Genomic DNA, 17,283 nt, shown 5'->3' on the forward strand with positions numbered 1-17,283 from the left:
CGGTGTTCTGCAGCGCTCCTGGTTTAAAGGAGTGAAACCAGCAAGCTACAGAGAATTTAATGAAACTGTCAATGAAGGAGAAGTAAAAAGTCCTTTAGATGTTCCTGCTGACACCAAAAGCTTCCTCAGTAGATATCACTGCTGCCGGCATCTCCTCAGTGTTGGAGGCAGATTTTAATGGGATGTGATGCTGACAGCTGGTGCAGCTCCCTCTGCTCGCTGGAGAAGGTTACCACCGTCTGGTTGGTCTTTTCCACGTTTAACTCCAGGGAGGATTTATCAAACCACTCCACAAACTCATGGAGTGCTGAGCTGTCATCTGCGTACAGAACCAGATGACGGACGGGATGGATGGACCTGCAGTCATCGGAATAAAGGATGAAGAGCAGAAGTGAGAGGACGCAGCCCTGAGGGGAGCTGGTAGACCTGAAGGAGAGGTCCGACCAGGACTCTGTGGCCTGTTAGTCAGGAAGACGCTGGTCCTCCAGGTGGAAGCAGATGGAGAGTTTCTCCTCCAGGATGTGTGGCTGTAGAGCGTTGAATGCTGAGGAGACGCCTGCAAACAGGAGTCTGGCTGTGCTGTTGGGTTGTTCCTCATGCTTGTCCATGATGCTGGCATGCTACGTGAGCTAGAGAGGCTCCATCAGTGGGTTGGTCAGCTTGATGATGTGCTTCTGCCTCTCCATATCTGTCATCACACGAGAGGTGAGAGCCACAGACCTGAGGTCATGAGTTCTTCTTCAGCGTGGGGACCACTGTGGGAACTATGCTGCTGTCCATATATTTCAGGAGCTGGAACGCCTGCTAGCCGCTCTGCACAGCACCACAGAACCTGACCACTGATGTTGTCTAGACCAGGTACCGTGTTCTCCTCGGTCCTCTTGAAGGTTCTCACCACCTCCTCCATGTTGAAGCTGAGCTGAGATGATTGCATCTATCTGGGTGGTGCTGTCTGTCTCAGAAGAAGGTGTTGAGGTCGTTGGGGAGGGATGCTGGGCTGCTATCTGCTACCTGGATGGTCCTGGAGATGGTAGGAGTGGTGTTCACAGAAGTCACGTTTTTAATCCCCCAAAAAGCTGAGCAGAGACTCCCTGGAGTGACTTTACTTTCCTGTTAGCATCAGTTTTTTTTCACATTCATTGCCAGTGTAGATTTTTTTTTTCTTTTTGTTGATAATTCCCTTGAGCTCTTGGGTTATCCAGTGTTTGTTGTTGGGGTACGTTATCTTTTTATTGGGAATGATATCGTCCACTCTGAAGACGATGTATGAGGACACTCCACTTGCTCACTGATGTAGCTGGAGGATACCACCAACGTGCAGCATGTCATCGTTGTCTTTCTTATTTAACTGCAAGAACTGAGGCAGTCCTATATTCATGCATGTGGTTAACGTTGGCTTGCAGCTCGTCTGATTTGTTGAGCAAAGAGCGAATGTTGTCCAGGATGACTGAGGGGGCCGCGCTGTGTTTACATATTTCCCTCTTCAGTCTGTCTTTAATTCCATTTTTTTTCATCTTCCCCCTCCTGGTTACTTTTTTGTTGTTGTTGTTTAAGTCCTCTTTCTCAGAGGAGCAGTCCTGTAGGATTTCCTCACTGTGTTGGTGGTAACGGCGTGGAGGAGAGTCTCTGGTGTACGGGACTCACTGTCCATCAGGATGATTTGAATTTGCCGTCGTTCACCAAGATAAACTGCACAGAAAGCCAAAAAAAGCAGAAGAAGCCCAGAGCCCAGGAACATCCCCAGTTGTTTGACATGCAAAAATGTAAATTACAAATTTAGGAATGAAGTGGAAAAAGGGCAGCCAGATACAAACAGCTAGCATGTCGCTAACAGACAACTCTCACAGACTTTAGAGAAAACGGTGATATGAAAGCTAGGTCATGTCGTCCCTCCAGGCCTGAGCCCTGGATAAACATAGATATAGGAAAGTTAAAAAGATAATGTAGAAGAGCAAACCACTAACACAAAAAGTCTAAACTTAAGTGTTATCTACCCGTACAGTGGAGTTCTTATCTTAATGAAATGAATCTGCCCTGTCCTGGACTAACAGGCCTGTATCCAGAAAGTCTGGTTCAGATGCAACACTTCCCCAGAACTATAGCGCTATATAATTAGTTTGGGTTCAAAAATTGCTGACAAGAAATAATGGAACAAAATAACATATGTGACAAATTTCAGCAGCTCTTTAGAAAGAATCCAGAAGCAGCCCTACAGAGAAACTAATGACTTCTTCATGAGTGCAGATCCTCTGAACCTCGTTCTCTCATCAGCAGACTCAGGAACTACGGTGGCCCATGTGTAGCTGCTTTAAATTGGGTTTCATCTTTCTTAGCAAACACAGTGTTCAAAATTATTGTGGCATACTTTGATTACTGTAGTTCTTGTGGGGTACCACAGGGCTTAGTCCTCGTCCCCCATTTATTTACTTCATATACGTTGCCCCTTGACCCTGTTATTCACCGTTTCACCCGTGTCCTGCAACTGCCATGCCAGTTATTGCCAGTTATCTCTTTAACCCTGAACATTGGGTTTACTTGGACGACTGCCTGCTGCCATTAGGAGCTTTAACCAAACACAGATCAGACTGATGTCCTGATTATTGGTCCTGATCATATTCCTTAATAGCGCCACTCTCCACCTTGGGGCACAAACAACCAACTTACAGCAGTCAGCCAGAGATCAAGGGATCAATAAAGTTCTATCTATCTATCTATCTATCTATCTATCTATCTATCTATCTATCTATCTATCTATCTATCTATCTATCTATCCATCCATCTATCTATCTGAGCAGATGCAACTCAGAGCGCAGCAGCAAGACTCGACACAGGAAACACGTCCTGTGTTTAGTGTTTAAATACGTACATGGTCTTGCTCTGCTATATTCTCCAAGTTAAATCTGTATCTTAATCTTTTTTCATGAGGCAGGTGCCGAACAGAGAGAGAACCATATTTAAATATATGAAACATGTGACATTTTGAAACCGTCATCAGTCAGTTTCCTACATGCTTAACTATGTGCCTGATGGAGACGTGGTGCTTATAAATGCATCTTTGCAAGTTGTCATTGAAGCTGCTCTACAACACAGACTTTTTAAGAACTTATTCTGCATCTTGACCTCTCAACAGTCATAACAGTAATAATAACAGTTTTATATGTTAAGCAGCTGATGCCACAGCAGACTCCTGGACGACTTATTCTCTGTTTTTTTGTTTGCTTGTTTTTAGCATCATTTGTATTTCTTCCATGTGGAATGGATTTTATGATGAAAAATGAAAAGCTTCACACACAATTAGCAATCCTAAAACAACAAAACACAAAAACACCACAGTGGAAGTAACTGGAAGCGATGGAGGAACTCAGTGTTTGTATGAAAGTGGAAGTGGGAGCAGCAGAAGGGTGACGGGATTTTCTTTTTTAAAACATGTGAGACATTACAGCGCTGCTTCATTCCTAGCCTCATTTCTTGTGATGTTTTTCAAAGAAGTGATGATACATCCACGACTGAAGAGACAACAGACATGAAAAAAAAAAACTGAGATAAGAGAAACAACAGAGAGGAGAGGACGGTGGGTGAGCTTTCCAAGTGCGTGACACTGAGATGTTTCTGTTCTGGTCTGTTCAGGACTGTGCCATTAGCCATCTGTATCTCCATGGCCATCGTGACTTCCTGCTACGTGCTGACCAACGTGGCCTACTACACGGTGATGTCGGCAGAGGAGCTGCTGGCCTCGCAGGCTGTTGCCGTGGTAAGTAGATGAAAACAGCAATTAAAGTATTGGGCCCACCAACAAAGTCCAACTTCTATCCTTTTCCCAACAATACCAACGCTGCAAATAATTGTGTTTATTTTACATTCTTGTCATTACTTTATAGTACATAGCAGTGATTTGGTCCAAACATGCTGCTGCAGAGTCCTGCTCATGAATGTCGATTTATTTAATTTTTTTTCCCTCTTAAAATAAAACAAACAAATGAATAAAAACTACTGACAAACTAGGTGAGACTAGCAGTACTGTTAATAGTACTGGTAAATGCTTAATCATCCCTGGTGGTGGGCTGCAAGGTGGATCAGTGGTTAGCACTGTTGCCTTGCAGCTAGAAGGTTCACGTCCCGGTGAGGACACCCGGGATCTTCCTGCGTGGAGTCTCCATGTTCTCCCCGTGCAGCGTGGGTTCTCTCCGGGTTCTCCGGCTTCCTCCCACAGTCCAGAAACATGTTGAGGTTAATTGGTGATTGTAAATTGTCCGTAGGTGTGAATGTGAGTGTGCTTGGTTGTCTGTCTCTAAGTGTAGCCCTGTGATAGACTGGTTACCTGTCCAGGTGAACCTGCCTTCACCCTCAGTCAGCTGGGATAGACTCCAGCCCCCCATGACCCTGGTGAGGATTAAACGGTGTATAGATGATGGATGGATGGATGGTTGTTACGTCCCGGTGATGAGGGGAGCAACAAATGAAAGAAATGGGATTGAGAAACAGAAACGTAATTTTTTACAAATTAGGGAAAAGATAAATCAACTGAAAACGAGCTTCTTAATAAAACATGTTGACGCCAATCTGAAGTTTGATGAGCACCACAGATGCTTGGTCGAGACACGACGTGATTTAGGTGTTAGTGTAATCGAATACATTTACAGTTAAAGTTATGAAGTCTTTAGGCACTATAGGACTAACATGAATGACCCCCACCATCCTACTGCAGGTCTGTTATTTCCCATTACTGACCTTTCATATAGATTGTCAGACACACTTTTGAATGGGATTCAAGGATTAATGATGGATCTTTTGGCTGTTTTTGACATTTTGTTCACGAAACTAACAATCAGCTATTAAAAAACAATGATTCTGTGAGAAGCGTGGGTGATAGAGTAAACGCTGGCTGCAGCCTCACAGCTCCAGATGAAATAATGTGATGATATATCGCAGCCTGCTCTGCGTGTTCATTACTTGCCAGACAGTAAAAATTTAGGATCTAAAATTATCCAGGTTCACAAACTAATTTGATTTTAGTTCTGCTGCCAGACGGAGCCCGGCACGGAAACAACCATCATGTCTGATATTTTACTTCAGCTGAACACAATTCTAACACTTTGATTAATTAAGGAATTATGGAGACAGAAGTTTTGTGGAGGGAACCTGGGGAGTTTTCTTGGACCCCTTGGGTAGTTGCTCACTTTGCCTGAATGGTAATTTAGCCTCAGTCTGGGTGTGAAAGCGCAGTGTGCAGCAGCTAATTAAACCCAGCAGGAGCTACTGGCTAGCGTATGATTTAAATCACCCAACTCCCTCTTTTCTCACATTGTAATAAGAGGAAACACATTATTTAATAATTATATAAGAGAAATAAAAAATCAAACACAGTTGGTCAAAGTGGATTTTGGACCAGGACACATGGTGTCTAGTCTGCTCGGACAGGGAGGAGGTTTAGCTTTGGAAGACCACTTGGCCTTTAGTGATCAATTATTTGTTGAAGAAGACGTTCGTGAGGACTTGTTGTCGATTTCGGGCAGCACAAACAAACTGATGGAGGTTTATTTCAGCACTCTGATCAGTCACATCATCAGAAACACTGAGCGCTCCTTGTAGCGTGATGACCTGAACGACCCGCGTTGTTGTCTTGTTTGGTCGGAGGATAACAGGAGGAAAGAATTTGTGAAAGACAGTCACAGTGTTGATTTGCTAGACGACTAAACTCCTTAATCTTACTGGTGCTTGGAGCTGCTGAGGAAACACAATGCGCCTGAAGAACTTTTAACGTTCCTGGAGCTCCTGGTGGAAAACCGTCTTTTGCTGCTGGTCTTGATGGACGAAATGGGCCAAATGTTAATGTTGCTCATAACCTTTACTTTAGACTTGATTCCTTAATTGTTTATAGTTGATCAACAACACATTTCCAATTCAATTAAGAATTAGTTGGCAATTTTAGTTAATGCCGGCCACAATAAAACCTAAACATAGAGGAGAAGCTAAGCAGGGCTTTGCCGTGTTGTGGGAAACGGGTTTGTTTTTGGCTTTTATTATTTAATGAACGCAACAAAATAAATCTTTGTTTGATTCGTTTTTACTTCGCTATTTCTCCCATAATCTGTGACCACGTGAGCAATAGAGCCGAGGACCACCAGGCAGAGGTGTGCAATGAGCATAGAGACATGTTGTTTTAGTCTAATCATAATAATAATAATATAATAATAATAATAACTATGATGATGATGATGATGATGATAATAATCAACTTTATTTGTATAGCACTTTTTAGAACAGAATTCGCAAAGAGACGAGGTAGGACGGGAAAACAACGTGTATAAGAAGTGCAGGCAAACACTCAAAATATAAGAATACACACAATAAACATGGAAAAGAAGAGGCTGGGTCACTATGGGAAGGTAAAACTGATTAAAAAGATGACATCACAGAGGGGAATGAAGACAAGAGCTGAAGATAAAAGTAGATAAAGAAAGAGAAAAGAGAGACGGACAGCAGGCAGCACCGATAGAAAAAGAGTAACGGGCGAAAATCTAAAAGAGAAATAAAAGAGAGCATGAAGTGGAAGGATGGCTGTACAACATGTGGCACAAAAACATGCAGTTTAATGACAACATGCAGCATTTTGTTCTCAGAATGAAGCAAACTCTTTTCAAACAAACCAACAAACAGACAGCAGCTGTGTTACAGGTCACACTGACCAGCACTGATTAAACAAACTGACAAATAATCAGCTAAAAGGAAAAACAAACAGTTCAAGTCAAGGCTATATGATTGCAGGCAGATCATTCAGAAAGAAAGATAACGTGAGGATCCTGAATGCTTGAACTAAAATACATGGAACAGTTCGCTGGTGTAAAACCTCGTCAGGCTGCAAAAGGAAAAAGAGCCGAAGTCATCAAGTCCCATAGAAGGTCTGCACCAAGTGTTGCAGCAATCCACATGGTCGCTGCTGAGGTAATGAAAAAAGCAAGAAGGAAAAAAAAATCAACAAATTAGTTCATCCAAAAAATAATTTAAAAAACCATGCTGTATGACTAAATGTCCAAAAAGTCAACCAAGGTGGCGCTAGAGCAACAGCCTGATGAGTGTCTGAGCCTTTGTTTTTAGTGTGTTCATGTTTTACGCAAGTGGAAATGAGCTCAGCGTGACCTGCAACACAATGACGGGGTTATGTCCCGTTATGAGCTTCTGTCCTGCTCTCTGTAAAGAAAGGCCCACATCAGATTCAAAACTCTGACACTTCCCCATAAAACCACAACGAGAACAGCTCCTCCGACCTGAGCTCTCTCCTTAAGGTCTACGCTCCCTCCCGCTCACTAACCGAAGGCGCCCGATCCAACCACCACAACAGGGCCGGTAGCTTCTCCTCTGTGGCTCCCCGGTGGTGGAACAAGTTACCAAACTCTGTTCAATCTGCTGATTCCCTCTCAGTCTTAAAGAAAAGACTGAAGAGCAGCTCTTCACTGAACAACATATACGATCCTCTTCCCTCCCACACAGCCTGCTGTCGGCTGTCACACTGAAACTTGTTCTATGGCTCTGATCCAGATAGTTTTCTCCTGAACAGATCCTCGCTTGTGTTGTATCTGCTTTCAGATGTACGTCGCTTTGGAGAAAAGCTAAATGAAACTGTAGAATTGGAAATGCTTTTGCTTCATTGTGGACTGACTTGTGACAAGGGAGAGTTATTCAGTGTTATTTCCTTACAGTAGCTGCATTTCCTCTGAGCTTGACGGTGCACTATTTGCTGTTTAACATTAAAAGCACTTTAGATTATATTGTTATCTAGATTCTAATATTATTAAATCTTACTTGTTTACCCTATACTTTATTTTTGAGTCAGTCGTCCTCAGCATGGAGGAACTGGGAGGTGTAACTGGGCGATGATGAAGAGACCAGTTGATCAGTGAATAAAGTGTTGATTTACAATAACAGAGAGCAGAACTAAACCAAAGGAGAATCCAACTCATAAAGGAGAAACTGAGGGGAACCTACTAACTCTGACTGGTTTCAAGGTACAAAAGAGCAACGGTGATACAACATTACTGGGACAACAAGAAGACAACAGTACCTCTGGTCGATGCAGGACGAAACCGCTGACTGGTGGGACTAACAATTAAGACTGAAGAGCACAAGGTGAGCTCCAGTGAGCGGACAGCCAGGGCTCGATCCAAGGAGGGTTTCAGGGACCAAGACAGGCTGAGACACTGAGGAGGTGGGTCCTCTGGTGGACTTATCCAGAAGAAAGGAGTGTTTGATAGCTTTTTGGGCATCCACACAAGAGGTTGGCTAAGATGGAACGGATTGAAACAGACTGGATGCGTGAATCAGTGGAACTTGTAACGGATGCATTGCTGTACGGCAGCGTGAACACATGGGCCAGCCATCAGAGACAGCTGGAGAGACTTCACAAACCTTGTTTTAACACAAAAAAACAGAGAGAGAGAAATGGTTGAAGAAAGTCTTTCAGTTTCTTTGTGCTTTACGGTCCTTCAGCTGCAATACAAGCAGAAGCAGCAGTGAGAAGCCCAAACTGGGAGGCTGAACTTCTGTGTTGTTCATGCATTAAGTCAGCAGCTCCTTCTTGTTAAAGCTGTAGTGATACAGCAAAGGTATCGAGTCTGATTGATTTCTGATGGTGAGCTCTTCCCATTTAGCGCTGACCTTGGCCTCCTGGCAGCAGAAAGTTGTGTGTGCCACTTGAAAGCATTGACTTGACGTCTCACCTCCACGGCGTCGGCGATGTTTACCCCCGACGTGAGCGCCACGGTTACCTTCCTGCACTTAACATGTCATTATTAGTGAAGTGCCTCTGACAGCGCAGCTTCCCAGCAGCTGTTAATGTAATTGTTCCAGCCCAGCCCTGTTAGCGCTAATCACATCACAGACATTCCCCAATAACAGCCACCACTTCGTATTAGGCTGAGGACTGCTATCAGTGCTACTGTAAGCCTATAGCCAGGCAAGACTCATTCACTAAGAGATCACTCGTCTTTTGTAATGCGGTTAGTTTTATTGCCCTCTGCACAATGAATGATACGAGCGCCTTAAGAAAGGTGTTAAGAGCATTTATCTGTTCTTAGAGGGCTGTGATGAGATAAAGGAATTACACTGTGTTCTTCCTTTCTCACAGACAGTGGGAAGAAGTTTACAACTCAAACTTAATTACAGAGTTTAACTGGTGTCTAGAACTTGTCTTGAAGAGACTGACCTCAAGGCACAATTAGTAATTTTAGACTGCCTGAATTATAGGGCTGTTCAATAATGTAAGAGCGTCGACGGAAAGAACTTCAGAAATACGTGTCGGCTGTTTTCTTTTTGTGTCTAGTGCAAGTCAGTAGCACAACCATTACAGGAGAGTTTTACTGGTTGAGGAAAAAATAAATGCAAAAAAAACCCATTCAGGCAAACAACCAGGTATTAAAGGTATTTAAGGTATTGGTATTAAATTCCAGAACTTTAAAGAGAATCAGAAGATATGAACAACTTTCATGCATTTGTGCGAGTTGCTCGGTGGCAGTCAGTCAGTACAGGACTGCTCGTAGGTGCTGGTCTGGTGTTTTAAATGCTGTTGGTGGACAACCCTTTATTTTGCATTGAAAGTAGGATTTTTAATCTCAATGAAATCATTAATGTGCGAGATGTTTTTGATAGGACCGAACTGGAACTGAATCCAGTGCTTTTTGCAGAAATCAGGATGAACATCAGACTTCTCTGGCGGGCTGAACTGATACCTGTCACATCCTTTAACAGCTGCACACTGGACTTTATAAAGTTTTACTGCTGTGGTGTTTGTCAGGGAACAGCTTAATCCCAAAAGGTTGGAAAATCTTTTGTCGTGTTACGTGTGACAGAAGTGCTAAGCAATGCTAAAGCTAGCCGGGTCGACACTCGTTAAGGTGCAGATAATGATGCTTGTTGGACAAAATGACTATGATTAGGAAAGGATGATAAAACTAGTGTGTGTCAGGTTCTACTGCAGTTAACAGTTTGTTCAAAACGGCTTGAATTGGCCACAGAAATAGAAATGATCAGATGAGGGAACCTGATGTCGCCACGTTCTTGATCTATGAAATGTAGAGACAGGTCTCATTTACATGAAGCTTCCTCATGTCTTCAGACAGTCATACATGATATTTTGGATTCATACAAGATTTGAAAGTACATCAAGTGATGTAAAAGACACAAAAACAAATGATGAACAAAAACAAAAAGACTAAATCAAGTCTAATAATCCTGTCCATGTGAGAAGATCACTGAACTCTTACTTTACCTACAGTGAAGGATGAATCCTGTGCAGAGCTGAATGTGAGGACTGTGACCACCGTGTGACCACATACTGCAGCTCATGAGCTGACTGTGTGACAGCTCACCTGTCAGCGACCTGCCATTAGCTGCTGATCCATCCTGTCTCTGTGTCGGGGACAATCTACAATCACATGTATTTAATGAGGCGCTGAAGTTGGAAGAAAGACTCGTACAAAGAGCTGAAAACTGAACTTCAGTTCCTGTTAATGTTTCACCAAACTTGGATTACAGTTATTATTGGTATTTTTTTAATTGACATTTAAGTCTATAAAAGATGCAAAATGGGCTGCAGGGTGGTGCAGGTGGGTAGCACTGTTGCCTCACAGCAAGAAGGTCACCGGTTGGCGTCCCAGTGAGGACACCCGGGATCTTCCTGCGTGGAGTCTCCATGTTCTCCCCGTGCAGCGTGGGTTCTCTCCGGGTTCTCCGGCTTCCTCCCACAGTCCAGAAACATGCTGAGGTTAATTGGTGATTGTAAATTGTCCGTAGGTGTGAATGTGAGTGTGCTTGGTTGTCTGTCTCTAAGTGTAGCCCTGTGATAGACTGGTTACCTGTCCAGGTGAACCTGCCTTCGCCCTGAGTCAGCTGGGATAGGCTCCGCCCCCCATGACCCTGGTGAGGATTTCGCTGTAAAGTGTGTTTTTAGGGCCAATGTTGGAGCTGAAATATGGAAAAAGCTTTTTCCCTAAAACACTTGACATAACTTACAATAAGTGATGTCTGGCTGTCTGGTAATGTGAATGCATGCACATTAGAGTTTAGACTTGCTTCCTGTTGCAAATGACACAGTAATGTTCTTCGGTCTGACCTCGTCATGACTTGGGGTGTTTATTCAGACATGAAGCCAACACATCCAGAAGCTCTCAGATCAACACAAAGTCGTGCGTTTCTTAAAGGGGCTGTGTTGTGTTTCTTCTTTGTAGAAATTCATAAAAACTTGCTGACTTAATGTGGACACAGTCATTGTCCACATGAAGCCAGGTATTGGCCCGGAGGACCAAAAACAATCACCGTGCCCCATTTTATGGTGAAGATTTTCAGTGTGTAAATCCCTGAGCGTAGCTACAAACATCGCCGTGTGTGTTTTCTATATGTGGGGAAAATACATATAAATCCAAAGTAATCCTGTTTTGTCAGCTGGAATCGCATATCATGTGTCAAACGTGTCTTCTTGCTTTCAATGCCTCAGCGCTGTGTTCAGAATATTTAAAACGTACAAACAGAAGTGGAGCACACAGAAAAGCTAATCGCATCCATTGCATCATTACAGACTCGTTGCCTAGAAAGGATCTTCAGTGACAACATCGTTTCAGTTTCCATTTCTATAAAACTACAAATGCACATGTACACGATGAATTTCTTTTTTTTTTTTTTCTCCCCCTTCTTCACAGTCCACGCTTGTCCATGCAAGCATGGACTGTGACTAATCAGCACTGAATGGCTACATGAATAATAATCAGCTTTTGCTCCCACTTCTGCATGACCCATTTATGACAATTACTGCCAGCAGCCCTGTCAAACGCTTTAATTCCATCTAACTAACTACAGCTAATAAAATAAGACAAACCACATTTCACTAAGAGTCTTTTATACTGTTGCACTCAAATGGAGTCCAATTGCACACAATTACAATAAAATAAAATTAAAAAATAGTTCTTGATTTTGAAAAACACTGCTAATAGCGAAGAAGGGACCAGGTGTCCAGACAGTCAGCGAACTAAAATGGAAGAGCATCTGAGAAAAGTGTTCAATTATTGCTTTAAAAAACTGTGCAAACTTATTTGTGTCAAAAACAAGCCAGATGTTTAGAAAAGTTACGAAGGAATCTCCACAAGTGTTCACTCCTCGGTCTTCTTGGTCTCCAAGTCAAAGCTTTGAGGTGTGTTGGCTTCATTATCCTTCTAAACCAGAGGGTGGAGCAGTGCTGTTTCTCTCAAGGTGGAGTCAGTTTGTTGCAGGTGTCTGACTGCTCCTTAGCAAGCAATGTCCTGCTGGAACATTTGTTTCAGTCCAGATCATAGACTGTATAAAAGATGGACGTAGCAACCGGCCCTGAAAAATGAAGCCAACCCGCAAGTGTCAGAAACCTGCAGTATCACTACGTCCACTAGCTGCTGGCTCCACAAAGCCCTGGCTCCCATAGACTGGAACTGGAAAAGAAGTGATCACAGATCACCAAAAACTGCATTCCTACAGCTCAGGATGTTTTTCTTATTAGTTTTCATGGTGAAGTCCAGAGATCAGGTGGCCAATCTGAAAATAAATCAAAACTGAATTTTAAAAAAATCGTCAACATTTTGCGGGGCAAGGGGCGTGGCTGGCTTGATTGACAGTCGGCAGCGATTGGTCAGACGGATTGAGAGGCGGGCCCTCTCTGGCCGCCTCTCAATCCGTCTGACCAATCGCTGCTCCTATGGCTCCGCCCCCCTGCATCACTGGCTCCAAAAATCCAAGATGTCAACCAGGAAGTAGCAAAACCCTGGCTTCATGTTCTCAGTGCAGAAACCAACGGGTGACGTCACGGTAGCTACGTCCATCTTTATACAGTCTATGATCCAGATATAGACCATGATCTGAGTATTTCTTAATTTTACACGTCAGAACTTTTGCTTTTAAATGTTTCCAAACCTTCAAACTTTCTTTTTTTTTTTTGTGAGTCTAACCCTCTGTTTCACCCTCCCACCCTCAGACGTTTGCAGAGAAACTCCTGGGGAACTTCTCGATAGCAGTGCCGGTGTTCGTCGCCCTGTCCTGCTACGGCTCCATGAACGGCTCCATCTTCGCCTTGTCGAGGTACAGATCTGTTGATGTTTGCTGCAGCATGCGTGACCAAACCCTATACACATATTTATTACACAATACAGGAAGCATGGCTTGTTTGGATGACTATGGAAATATAAGGATTAGTTTGTATTATTTAGTATAATGCAAATTCTCAAATATAAGTTGATACTGAAACGACCGTTGCATCTCAGACGATAGCCTTAAAGAGCAACGAAGGCTGTTCAGTAACATGGAGCAGACTGGAAGGCTTTTAATGGAAAATATCTGTAGCTCATCAGAAAACAGGGAAACTTTGTTGTTTGTCTTTGACAACGTGAACTTGACGCATTCTTCAAGCATCCATTAATTTACAGGTTCATTACTGTTCTTGTGGTGTACACTGCTCCAGCACCTCATCTGAGTCTGAAACCCTCCGTTTTAGTTCCTTTCTCCTTGAGGAAACCCCTGTCTTTGTCAGCCGACTCAACTAAAGCAAGGAAACTGTGTCTATGAACCGTACTCCTGCCCTACAAGAGCTGCTGACCACATTCCAGACTTTAACTGAATGTCTGAACCAGAACTGGACCCACAGTTGTTCTTCAGCAACACAGTTTTGACTTGAAAAGTGAATACGACCCACGGACTGTGTGTAAAACCAGGACATAGCCTTCAGATCTGAAAAGTGAAACCAACTCAGAAATGGAAATGTGGTCTGGGATCTTGATCTGATGGCTGACAGATGATTCTGAAACCTTCTGAACTGCTCACAAGCTCATTCGGGCCAAATCAATTCATATTAAACACGTCTGTTAAATACAAGCTGACATCGGGACAGGTGCAGTTACAGTGGACGCTGTTGCCAGGCGTTGCTAAAAACGACTAACGTCAGCTGCAGGTCTTGAAACTGAGGCCGTTCCTCAGCATGCGTACTTGTCTGTACTTGCGTTCTCGGTACTGAGAAACGGCCTGACAGTTAAAACCTCACACGCAGTTCTCGCTGAAGAACAAACTTCGTTGACACCTTTCTCGTCTGAACTCGTCTATCCTTCTGCTTTCAGTTTATTCCTCTCACAAAGTATGATTAACTTTACGGCGAGTTGTTGCGCCACACTTCCATCTGTTTCCCTGTGAGCCCATGTGAGGTGGCGCGCTGCTCCCAGGCTGCTCCTTCTGGCACCATCATCTTATTAATATCCTGCAGTGTGGGATGCACCTTTATTTTCCAGTTTGGCAGCGTGTGCATGTGTGTGATGCAACCTGATAAAAACTAAACCGATAAAATAGAAACAACTTTACCGTAAATGCAGAACTAGACCAGAGGGAATGTAATTCAAGGAAAAAATGAGCTTGTTTTTGGTCAAATAATCTGTCTTTAGTAATCTGTATGAACTCAGTTTCCATCGTCGCCCTGTTGGTGTTTCTCTGTGTGATTGTGTGTCCATGTGTGTGTTCACCAGAATGTTTTATGTGGCGTCACGTGAAGGACAGCTTCCCGAGGTTTTGTCCATGATCCACATCCGCAGACACACTCCGCTGGCTGCTGTCCTCATACTGGTCAGTTTACTGCAACAAACACAGTCAATAACTTTTTCATGTTAATTATAGTTTACTAGACAATCACCTTAGAAACAACCACCGACTGTAACAGCAGCATATGGCAGCGAAGAAAAACAATCTAATATTAAAACAAATGCCACTCATCACAATACGTGTTAATTACTGTTTGCTCTGTGAGCCGAGCTGATATTGTTACCATGGTTACTTCTATACACAGTGTTTAACAAGTTTATTAGACCATCTGTCTAATAAACGTTCTGAGCAGGAACGTCCGACTGAAGTCTCCTTTTTATTCGGTGATCTGAGCCGGCTCAGAAATGAATCCAGTCAGCATTCAACCAATTAAAGCTGATGCTTCTGTTCAGGAATGCAAGTAAATAAATATAATCTGACATCATCAAGAAATAATAATGAGCTTTACATTTGTTTCTGGTTATTTTTGTAAAGCTGTAAATTTGAAAATTCATAGATAACAACATAATAAATATATATTTGCATTAAAAATACCATTTTGATTAAAGAGCTTCTACATGTTGGTGCATTAACCGTTACAGAAGCATTAAAAAGTATTATGGTAATGACCGATGCTGGCAATTTAGGGCAGCTGTGACATAAACCTCACACTGGGTGCTGGTCTGATCCAGGGGTTCTCAACTGGTGGGTCGCAACCCAAAAGTGGGTCGCGGACAGCTGGTCAAAATTAAATAATATATAATGTGCGTCTCAGGTTGGACTCATTTTTATTTTGAAAAACCTTTTATTTTGACAGGCACAGTAACCATAGCTTGAAGTTCATTTTAAGTCTGTGTTGATGTTGGGATGCAAGATGGCAAATATGAGCCGGAGTATTTAAAATGTGGATTTTCATACTAGGACTGGACCTGAACAGCCGACTGTTCGTTCACTGTGCTGGAATCAGGAAATCAGTTTTGATCTCTGAATATTCCCCCATGCATGTCTATATGCTCTGAAATGCATGTTGCACAGGAAAATATATTGAACATTGAATACTGAATTCTAAACAAAATTGGGTCGCGACTTAATGACCATGGGAAAATGTGGGTCCCAGGGTGAGACCAGCAGAGAACCCCTGGTCTAATACATTTGTTCAGCACTGTACCTGCATGCTGACATGAGCTTAAACATACTGAGCTCTGAAGAAAATGTGTTTTAATAAACACCTGACAGACAACCAGATACAAAAGCATTCTTTCTATGGAAATGCTGCACAAAGGATAATATCAGGAAACAACTGCTGCTGTCTACATCTACAGAGCTTCCCTTCTGTTTCTTCCTGATTTGATATTCCTCTGTTTAATAATGAATAACTGTGAACATCCAAGCACCTCGGTCAGTGGCTTTAGCTGAAGGCACTGTTATATGTGTGAGCATATAAATAAAATAATCTACACTCACTCTGTGCAGACCTGAACTACTCTGAGGGACAAAAAGCAGCTCCTCATGTAGTAAATCATTACATTTTAGGGAGACAGCTGGTTTCAGGTTAAGCAGTGTTTAGGAAACATGATGGAGCCATGACTGTGTGTGTGTGCAGTACCCGATGACCATGCTGCAGCTGTTTGTGGGCGACATCTACAGCCTGCTGAATTTCATGAGCTTCCTGCGGTGGCTGTTCATTGGTGTGGTGGTGCTGGGTTTAATCTACCTCCGCTATACGAAGCCCGACCTCCCCCGACCCTTTAAGGTCAGCGGCTGCACACGTGCACACACACACACACACACACACACCTGTAGCTGCACCAAATCAACTTCATACCGTGCTTGCCTTAATTTGTTCTGATTTTTCACAGAAGAAATGTGAACTTGACAGGAATGCGGCTGCTCCTCCAGCATGCACATCTGTGTACACACAGCGTCTAACATCATCCCTGACTTGTCCACAGGTCCCACTGTTCATCCCAGTGGTGTTCTGCCTCACGTGCTTCTTCATGGTCTTCATGTCTCTGTACTCCGACCCGGTCAACACAGGAATCGGATTTGTTATTTCTCTCACCGGCATCCCGGCATATTACATGTTCATTTACTTCAATCACAGACCAAAGTGGCTTCAACAGGCTTTAGGTAACGAACAGTTAATAATACCATCAAATTCAATTGTGCATGAAAAAAATGAATAGATGGATAAGTTTTAAAGTTATTATTTGAGGAGATCTTTGCATTGTTTTCTTTGTCTCTGCAGACTCCTTCAACAGAACCTTGCAGATCATCCTGGAGGTCGTCCCTGCTGACTAACAGCAGCACACCAACGCTGCAGCGCCGCTCTGTTGCCTTCGAATCAAAGCCATACCACACACTGCGGTTAGCTCAGAAAATAAACTGATGCTATGAAAGACTTCCTATAGATTCAGATGTGCGTGTTGTGTGTGTGCTGAATGTGATTTTGTACAATGTGTTTCACTAAAAAGTCCTAAAAATCGTTCTGTTTCCTGTTTTTTTGTGAACACTGTCATCACTCGGTACAGGACCTCAGCAACCTAATAACTGTGTGCAAAGCCGTCACACCTAATTCAGACACTATCTGCACCAAGAAGACTTCATGCAGCTCCTGTGGTCTGATGTAATGAAGGCCACGCATCACACGGAGGTCTTTTAACATTTATTTTTCTCCTCAGTCAGCAGACACCGTGAAAACAACAACAACAAAAA

At 43.1% G+C, this 17,283-nt stretch overlaps 1 protein-coding gene across 1 annotated transcript in view; it reads left to right on the plus strand.

Annotated features, from left to right (window-relative positions):
- slc7a11 (solute carrier family 7 member 11) overlaps positions 1-17,054 on the plus strand; it is a 31,559-nt gene extending 14,505 nt beyond the window's left edge. The window contains exons 7-12 of the mRNA XM_008291963.1: positions 3,628-3,751; positions 12,986-13,089; positions 14,517-14,613; positions 16,172-16,321; positions 16,521-16,698; positions 16,817-17,054. Coding sequence (XP_008290185.1) covers positions 3,628-3,751; positions 12,986-13,089; positions 14,517-14,613; positions 16,172-16,321; positions 16,521-16,698; positions 16,817-16,869 — 706 coding nt within the window. The 3' untranslated portion in view covers positions 16,870-17,054. The remainder of the gene's footprint in view (positions 1-3,627; positions 3,752-12,985; positions 13,090-14,516; positions 14,614-16,171; positions 16,322-16,520; positions 16,699-16,816) is intronic.
- The last annotated feature ends 229 nt before the right edge of the window (positions 17,055-17,283 follow it).

Source organism: Stegastes partitus, unplaced genomic scaffold (assembly GCF_000690725.1).
Source record: "Stegastes partitus isolate 25-593 unplaced genomic scaffold, Stegastes_partitus-1.0.2 Scaffold774, whole genome shotgun sequence".
NCBI lineage: Eukaryota > Metazoa > Chordata > Actinopteri > Pomacentridae > Stegastes > Stegastes partitus.